Source organism: Euprymna scolopes, chromosome 3, assembly GCF_053919585.1.
Source record: "Euprymna scolopes isolate OS-2025 chromosome 3, ASM5391958v1, whole genome shotgun sequence".
NCBI classification, from domain to species: domain Eukaryota; kingdom Metazoa; phylum Mollusca; class Cephalopoda; order Sepiida; family Sepiolidae; genus Euprymna; species Euprymna scolopes.
This window is the reverse complement of record NC_136484.1, coordinates 168,039,792-168,049,483: the sequence shown is the minus strand read 5'-3', so window position 1 is coordinate 168,049,483 and position 9,692 is coordinate 168,039,792. Positions and strand designations below refer to the sequence as shown.

The 9,692-nt window shown below is 36.1% G+C and overlaps 1 protein-coding gene across 1 annotated transcript in view; it reads left to right on the top strand.

Annotated features, from left to right (window-relative positions):
- The first annotated feature begins 1,284 nt into the window (after positions 1–1,284).
- LOC145260288 (trans-1,2-dihydrobenzene-1,2-diol dehydrogenase-like) overlaps positions 1,285–9,692 on the top strand; it is a 48,024-nt gene continuing 39,616 nt past the window's right edge. The window contains exons 1-2 of the mRNA XM_080118143.1: positions 1,285–1,697; positions 6,307–6,418. Coding sequence (XP_079974269.1) covers positions 1,614–1,697; positions 6,307–6,418 — 196 coding nt within the window. The 5' untranslated portion in view covers positions 1,285–1,613. The remainder of the gene's footprint in view (positions 1,698–6,306; positions 6,419–9,692) is intronic.

Genomic DNA, 9,692 nt, shown 5'->3' with positions numbered 1-9,692 from the left:
AAATTATCTAAAAGGAGAATTAAATTCTCATTCGACGTGGTAATTTTTTATGATGAGAATTAAGGTTCATATGCATGACACATAAATTCAGGACGGGGGATTTTAATGTCTCCCAGTGACAGAGTTATTTAGAACATACCCATTTTTGGGGAAATCAAGAGAAAAATGGATTTGATTTTTCGAGGGCAAATCTTTATATACAGATGTTCTCGAACGTTCCAGCCTGTTTATAAGTATTTCTATGCGAGGAAATGTAACATAGTTGCTTTTGTTTTATGTATGCGTGTGGTCGCATCATGACATCATGTACCGACGCATTCTTCGTAAGTGTGGGCGTTGAAAATGGTGATGGCTATGAAATGTTCCTGCCGGGGATTTTTTCCGGACATATCTAGCGGTCGCTACAAATTACTTGGAGTGGTCTCTACCAGCCCAATCAACACACAAAAGCGCATCACTTATGGAATCACCCACAGAATCTAGAAATTCATTCAAGGTAAGTGTCATAGCGTTGCGAATTTCATGTCCTTTAGGATCTATTTCCTATGTGAATTTTCTCCACAGTACTTGTTGCAAAAGTATCTCCAGTATTACAGCTTTCCAGTGTTTTTTAGTGTTAAATTAAGTGGACGGCATGTCACCCCTTTGTATATTTTCCCATACTTACATACACATCAAATCCTTGTAATTGGTGGCGGACACTGGCGGTCAGAGGCGCGCATCAAATATACTGCTGGCATAAAATTTACCTACGTTTATTTAATTTATTTTTTTAACAACAACAACAACAACAACAACAACAACAACAACAAAAAAACTTTATAAATTATGATTTAAAGTTGTAATAATTTGTTTTTAAATAAAGATCAGTGTCATTATTTTGTGTGGTTAAGGAAGAGAAAAAATATCACCTCATAAAATCACTTAGTGATTTGATTTGTAATATGTAAAAAGTTTAAATTATTTATTTTTTTAAAGATATATATATTTTTAAATATATTATTTAAGAGTTTTTAAATAACATTCTTAATCAAGTTTTGGTACTTGTACAGTTTAATCAAGACATTAAAAAATGAAAATATCGAAGAAAGGTTATATTGTATGTATCCGTTTTGGGCTGAAGATTTCTGAAAAAAAATTTCATTTAATTTGATCGAGTAGTTTTTTTGGTTTTTTTTACAACGGAAAAACACTTTTTTATGACAACGCGTTGAAGTCAGCCATTATGGAATTTGTTAAACACGCCACGGGGAGATAACTCCATGTAAAGCGCTGAGACTCCGAACCTTTTGCTCGGTATCATGACAAATTGTGTTTTCGCTGTAAAAAAAAAAAAAAAAAAACTACTTGATGAAATTAAGTGAAATTTTTTTTTCGGAGAACTTCGTTCCATAACGAACACGTACAATATAACCTTTTTCCGATCTTTTCATTTTTTAATGTCTTGATTAAACTGTACAAGTAGCAATTTTTTTATATCTATTTTTGCAACCAATTTTTGTTCTTGGTTGTCGTTAAACGCAAGGAACCCCGATTTATACTTCCGAAAATTGCCGAAGTTTCTAATCTCTTTTCATTGTTGTTGCGCTCGTCAAAACAACCACGACAACAAAATGCGTTGGGGAATTTGTGGCGCCGGTTTAATCTCGCATGATTTTTGCAATGCTTTGCAATTATTAAATCGTGATGACCATCAAGTAAGTCGAAAGTTTTTTAGCAAAGTTCATGTAATTCGCCGTAAAGTTTGTTTTTGTTTACTGTCGCCTTTACACGCCGGCATTTCATTTTTTTTTTTTTTATGTCATTTTTAGGAGAAAAGGCAGTTTTATTTATTTTTTTCCATTTAATTAAATGTTTTGTTTTTAATTTTAGTGTAAAATATTAACCTTGTATAATTTTTTAGCATATAAAATCTACTCTATCTAAATTTAAAGGCTTGGTGAAACTTGGGAATAGAGGCCACGTCGTATGTGCGTTTTGGCATTACATCAAACAACTGATGATTACAATAAAACGAATGAATAAATACACAATAAATGAATGTTACAAGAGGCAAGATAAGTTACTCTTTTACCTACCTGGATAATTTTTTAAAACTTATTTTAAAGCGTTTATTTATTTCGAATTCAAAATAGTGTCAAGTCTGAGTTCGAACTGAAAAGAAATTACGGTTTCGTTACAGCCATGGAAACCCTCGATAATCGATCCAAATCGAAAAATAAACAATATTGATAGAACAAATATTATATTTTCGCACGATTGGTGTCATTTATTCGATGAGTTTCTGCCAGCATTTTGTTTAATTTTTTAGCTATTATCGAGGGTCAATGAAATCGTTTTTTTTTTGTTTTGTTTTGTTTTGTTTTCCGTTCTAACTGAAGAGCGGACAAAGTTTCTTTGGTATTATGTTACTTTAAGGCTCGTCTCACGTTCGTATATAACGAAATATTTTTTGTATATTTTGGTGTGCTAAAAACGAGTCTGAAAATCGTTTCCATCGCAAAAAAATAGTTTTCATGATATGAAGAAATTACTTTTTCGAAAAGTGAGTGATCACTTTTCCATGTAATTTAACTTAAAATGAGTACCTACTTTCTGGCCACCTGAGAGAGGGGCATTTTTTTGTGTTTATTGACTAAAAAGTGTTTTTGTTTGATTTCTTTTGCATGGTATTAACCCCTGAACTCTGGGACTATTTTCCATTTCACAGCCTAACCTTCGTTTACGCTACGCACGAGCATAAACGAAGGCTGTTAAATGTGCACTCGCGTATCAAACTGCCTTGTCACAATGTAGTATTGGCGAAAAATTAAAATTAGGCCATGTCCGCGTTTGCACGTACAAAATGGCCACCCGTGATAACATATAGAATTACATGGTTTAATATTTGGAAAACTACTTGTTTTTCGTCTAATTTTAATTTTTCGCCAATACTATTACTACACTACTACAAGGCAGTTTGGTACGCGAGTGCACATTTAACAGCCATCCATTTATGCTTGTGCGTAGCGTAAACGAAGGATAGGCAATGAAATGGAAAATAGTCCCAGAGTTCAGGGGTTAATACCATTGCGCTTGTGCGTACAAAAATGGCCAGCCATGATAGCATAGAATTACATGCCTTTATATTTGGAAAACTACTTGTTTTTCGTCTAATTTTAAATTTTCACCAATGCTACACTGTGACAAGGCAGTTTGGTACGCAAGTGCACATCTAACAGACTTTTTTATGCTCGCGCGTAGTGTAAACGAAGGCTGGGCTGTGAAATGGAAAATAGTCCCAGAGCTAAGGGGTTAATACCATACAAACGGTAAATTTGCGACGGAAACAATTACCATATTCTTTTAAAAGCACACCGAAAACTACAAAAAAAACTATTTTTTTTCTATACGAATGTGAGACGAGCCTTAAAGTAAAATATCGATTTTTCTTTATTTTTTTCATTTCCTCGTGTCTTTATTGAAAGATGAAACCAGAAAAAAAAAAAAAAATCGAAACAACTTTTTAGCCAATAAACACTAAAATGCTCCCTCTCTCAGGTGGCCAGAAAGTAGGTGCTCATTTTAAGTTAAATTTACATCGAAAAGTGATCACCACTTTTTGAAAAAGTAATTTCTTCATATCATGAAAACTATTTTATTGCGACAGAAACGGTTTTTAGATTCGTTTTTAGCTGTAAGAAATTTCTTTCCCACACGCCCAATTTCCTCCATGCAGATAGCAAATGAAATTCCACAAACAAAGCGATACCTTTAAATTCAAATTTTATTCAAGATGTATCAGAAATGAAAGTTCTTTGGTTAACGGTAAGTCCTTTGCAAAAACAGTGGCTGAATTTGCTATCCATACGCATGGAGCCTTTAGTTATGATTCCTCTGTGGGAATGTTAGTTCAGGTTTCCTTTTAGAAGGATCCATGTTGTACATGGTGAACACGGTGTGAATGTTGGTGCCCAATATGGCATATTTTGGGACCTCGTGGTCTCTGGAAGAAATAGGAATATTTTCCCATAATCAAATATATCAAGCCGAACACTGTAGAATATCCTCATTGGGTAAAATAAGTTCAGCAATTATGTTGTCTCTGTATTTAGAGAAATGTCCTTCGTTCACCCACTGTTTGGTGTCCAACAAGGTAAAATCCTGGCACTCTAGACAGAGCGCCGCTGTGTGAGTCTACTGTTTCTCGTCATTATTCTCAGACTGAAAAAAATAATACATGAATACAAATTGGCGCCAAGACAAGATTTGGTGCATTCAAATCAAACCAATGACAGACCGGCTTACAAAGCATGTAGGCGACCAAAAACAATATGGCGGTTGTATGTGGAAAATTTCTCACATAGCACACCGAAATCTACAAAAAAAAAATATTTTGTTATATATGAACGTGAGATGGGCCTTAATGTAAAATTTTACCATTTCTTTTGAGCCAAGAAAAAAAATAAGGTAAAAAGTAGTTTATCCAAGAACGTAGAAGAGTATCTTATCCTGACTTTGGTAGCATTTATTTATTTACTTGGCCTTGCGGTTGGAAGCAAAGTGTAGTATCTGTTCTGATACTACATTTCACCTTTTCAGTCCTCGATCAGTGGATGAGAAATCCTTCTAGACTGAGGCAGCTTTTATTTTTGTTCTTATCCAGAGTGCCCTTTTTTTGGAAAGCTAGATTTTCCCTACATTAAAAACCGACCTTGTGTCTAACTCTACCCTCGTGGGGGAGGCAAGTGAATAGGAACATTTTTTTGTTGTATATTTATTTTTCACACTCTTTCTTGTTTTGTTGGCACTTGTTAAAAATGCCCTTACTTTTTTTTAACTAGTAACCCTAAGTCCTATTGGCAAAGTTTTAAAACCACATGTAATCACCTAAAAAAAAAATTTAGCTCCAAATTGAAATGAATGGTTTTCATCTTGGAAAAACATCCCTGTTGCTTTGACAATTTTCACTCCTGTCTGAAGGCTTTCATCAAATCCATTGCCAATGTTTCTAGAAAGTATCTCATTATCAACACAATCCTCTGCTGCCTATATAAGAGCAAAATATGTCGAAAGATGAAGTATTGCTGCCACGTCGAGATAGAAGCTGCTCAGAGCACCCTTCCTTGCCATGACAATACAAAACCGGCTTCGAAATCTAGTAGCCAATGTCCCTTTCTCCTGCTTGGTAGCTCTTTCTCACAAAAGAAACGTTGCTAGTCTATCTCTGCTCTAGCATTATTTTCATTGCAGGTACTTGACTTAACTTCAATCCATGGTCCCCTTTCCCTCTCAACCATTCTCAACACTCTAGCTATGACCACTATCAACAATTTCCCTTACTTTTTAACTGTGCCTAAAACTAAATAGAAATTCTACAAGCAAAATTTATTTCCTATAAGTACCCATCCGTGAAACCCATATCACGAGGCTGCTTTTCATCTGACATGGTCGATTTCAATGTAAACAAATTTTTGGTGATCCATTCTTTTAAATATACTCAGTTCCCACTATTAGTGCGTATCATGGTGTCCACTTGACCCTCATTAACCCTTATCCTCAAGTGGACTTTTCTCTCCTAAAATTTATTCTTTCTGGTTTACCTCTCTAATAGCTATCTGTCCTATCCTCCTCTCCTCTAAACCATACTAATAAGCATGAAAAAGCATTAAAAAATAATTATATTTTTTAATGCTCAGAGAGAGGAAAAAAAACTATCTACAAACTTATGGTTAATGCATACTGCTTCTCCTTTGATTAAACTTATCAGATATTCTAATATAGTTATTCTTCAGTCTATAATGTTTACTGCACCCTATAAGGGGAGATGGGTTCCGTTTTCCCTCTAAATATGGTCTGCCATACTTAACTTTTCAATATCACCATAGCTTTCCAGTGGTCATCTTTGTATATTTTTCCACACTTCCATGAAATTGCATATACACAGTACAAATCTTTGAACATAATAGATGGTGGACAATGTCAATCAGAAGTTGACATAAAAAGTGCTGCTGGCATATGGCCGTGGCCTTCGTAAATAGGCAGCCTAGTCACAAAAAAATGACATCATGCACGAGGTACAAGTAAGCAAGATCTGTCAAACAGTCAATAATGAATTAAGACTTTTTACAAAAAAAAGAATTAGAAAACTTAAAAATTGCATTTCAAAAAAGAAAAATTTGGGACCTGACTTGTACTGAAACTAAACTCATTCAATATCAATGGAATTTTGTGGCAGACACTGTAGGTCAGAAGTGGGCATTAAACATGCTAATATGGTTATAGTTTTTATGTATTAAAAAATGGTGTGCTTTTATTTCAATGTAGATTGCTGCAGTGGCTGCTAGAGATTTGGACAGAGCCTCCAAATTTGCCAATGAATTTAAAATACCAAAAGCGTTTGGTTCCTATGAAGACTTGGCAAAAGAATCAACTGTAGGTAAGTTTTAATCTTCAGCTCATCTCTTTGCAAATCTTTAAAGCATGTGGTTATTCGAGGAAATAGTTATAACAAGTGAATAATCAACTGCTTTTTTTTTTTTTTTTTAAATTATAAGTGCAGTTCTCCGGCTGAAAAGTGCACCATTCACATTTTAAAAGACAAATAATGTACGTATTATTTGAATTCTTCTGCTGTTCTCATCTTGAATGTTATTTTCACAATATTTTGGTTGATGTAACCTCCAATCTTCTTCAGGTGTATTTCATCGAACTCTGGGAATCTTTTTGTAGAACTTCCAAGGCCCTATAATATAATGGTTAGTTTCTGTCCTGCAATATTGTCATGACGCCTCTTGTACTTTTTTGAGTTAACGTATCACAACTACTGACGACGTGTTGTTGTTCTCACCTTTCTGCCCACACAGTCGACACAGAGGACTTTCAGCCGTTTTATCAGTGTGATACTTCACATGATTTGTCTTGCGCACTTGCTATTGTGCGGCACATTATTATTATTTACTAAGAAGAATTTCTCAATTTGTATTATTTAGATTATTTGTTATGCCAACAACCATGCCATAAAGAAAATACTAAGTAAAATTCAATTGTAAAGTTACAATCTTCTGGAGAGTGAAGGTTCAATCCTCAGTGCAAAGCAACACTCAAAATACAATTGCAAAATACTTAGGATTTTTACTCGATCATGGCTGATGGAACGAGAGCATGCTACCCTCATGGATTGAATAAAGGATTAATGAAAGCAAGAATTCCCAACCGTTATGTTGTCCTCCTTGCAATTCTTGGTATTAAACCCCAGTGCACATCTGTCAGAAATTTACTTCTGCCAAAGAGACTTTCTCTCTCTCTCTCTCTCTCTCTCTCTCTCTCTCTCTCTCTCTCTCTCTCTGACACACAGGCTTTTTATTTGAAAAACCGACTGCATCTCATTTGCATATTTCCTCCAACTCTCATTATCTCATGTGACCTCCAGTCCATAAATAGCAGGAGCGGTCATTTTTTTTTTTTTTTTTTTAACCCTTTCCTGAAATGACCAGCATGTTATACGTTAAACATCATACAAGGTCAAGTTTGTACTACTTTTAATCACATGCCCCTTTGATCTTAAAGATCAATAATTGGTCTCATAGTCCGCCATCTCTACTGGCAAGGAAATTATCTTGTCTAAAGTGTGATGTGGCATTCCATTAACTGCCATTTTGTTTTTGGAAAGAACTTCAATTGCACTACCTCTTCCCCAGTGTGTTGTGCAACGAGAATTGGGTGGTTTCACCCACACCTCCTAACCCTAACCTCACCCACACCTCCTCACCAACCGTGATTTCCACATGTACTCTCTCTGTTACAGCCAATGGATGTCGCCATTCATATGTCAAAATAGATCAGTGTGGCACTGACTTTTCATCTTGGCCAGCCTTTGGTGCCATATTATACTAAAATACAACTTCTTGAAGTGAAATTTAGCTTTTTGATGCCACAGCTTTTTTAGTACGATGGTGCCTCTATAATTCCATTACCACTTGGATGGTATGCAACTCTAAAATGTAACCCAACGTTCCACTTTGCACATAAGTCTCTATAAACTTCCGAGCAGAAAGACATACCGTTATCCACCAACACCTCTTCTACTGGCCCCCCCTCCCTTTCCATAAATACCTTCTCGACAACTCTCTTCACCTCTTCTGCCATTTCATTTATGATTTCCCACCATATCACTACTTTCCTAGGCTCACAGTCAATCAAGCTCATGTTGATAATGCATGATATCAGTAGCCAGTCGCCACCAATTTTCTTTAACATGCAATTCCCGTTTTCCATGTCTAGCCGACACAAGGTCAATTGATTGACATTCCCTACATTGTTGCACCATCTCTTGGACATTTTGTATTGTGATGTGCGGATTCATGTAGCTTGCTAGGTATAAAGTTCTTTCCGAAATAATGTATCTCATGCAGATCTTTTAGATGCTCTAATGCACATCAGAATCATGTCTTTCTCTTTCCTTATCCAAGCTTTCTTCACTCTAGTCAGCCCATCTGCTTTATTTTTCTGTGATGAAACCAAGGTGACAGTTACCATTTGTCTTGATCCACTTATCATCAGACACCTCCGATTTAATCCATGATGCTACTGTTTCATAATCTGTTCTAATATCCTCTATCTGTAGCCCCCATCTTAAAGCCAGATTGATGCCCTTCATCATAGCATTGTTCCACAACATTGATATGGGTGCTATCATCCTTTTTTCGTAGCCAAGCAGCATCTTAAACAGTCACTCCTCCTATTTCCAATAAGACCCCTAATGCCAGGCAGTTAGCATCCCTCCATATTACCCGTTCGTGGGCCGTTTTTAGATGCTATTTTCTTTTTACAGGGTCTATTTTTTTTCACTTCTGCAATGACTTCTTGGATCATGAGCAGCACTTCTTGATCAATTGCAACCTCCCAACTGTCTAGACATGTCTGCCTTTTTAATAAAACTGCATGCAATTCGCAACCATCCAACTATATGGTAATGACCAACCAACTTTCGACATACAGAGAAAAGCTCTCTCTTGATCAGGCCATCCTTGGCTTCGGGGATATTGTTTCCTCATTCAAACTTTCCTGCCTAATTACGCCATAGTCTTAATCCCAAAGCTATTCCGTCTTCCAATGACATAGACGGTTTTGCTATCAATCCATATGTTTTGACATGATCTCTTACCCTCTCTGCAGTCACCTGTTTCGTCCACCATTACATCATTGTCGTAAGAACAGGTACCTCTCTTCACCGCATCATCTTTGGTTAACAGTCTTGAGAACTGCCGTCTCTATATTCGGTGCGGCATTAAGTCCAAATCCTAATCTGGTCAAACAATAAACTTTAACTTTATGCTCTACCAATTGATACTGGCATAGATTTTTGTCTCCATGAATTTAGAGGTAGGCCGACTTCAGGTTCACAATTTTAGTTCCATTCTCCTCCAGTCTCTCATTACTTCTTCACACACGTCGATTCCATTTTTTGTGTAATAAGCTACATACTTGTTTAAGTCCTGGAAATCCAACACCAGCTGAACTGTCTTTTTAATAGGTTGAACCATGGCCATGAGTGACAAAATTCTTTCAACCTTCCCTGACCACATATTCCTTCGTCTATCCACTTCTCAACTTTCTTCTACAAATTACGACCCTATATCTCCTGTTATCATGCTTTTGTAGCAGCTAATCCGATTTGTCAGACAGATGGTTCTGTAGTCAATCGCTACTCT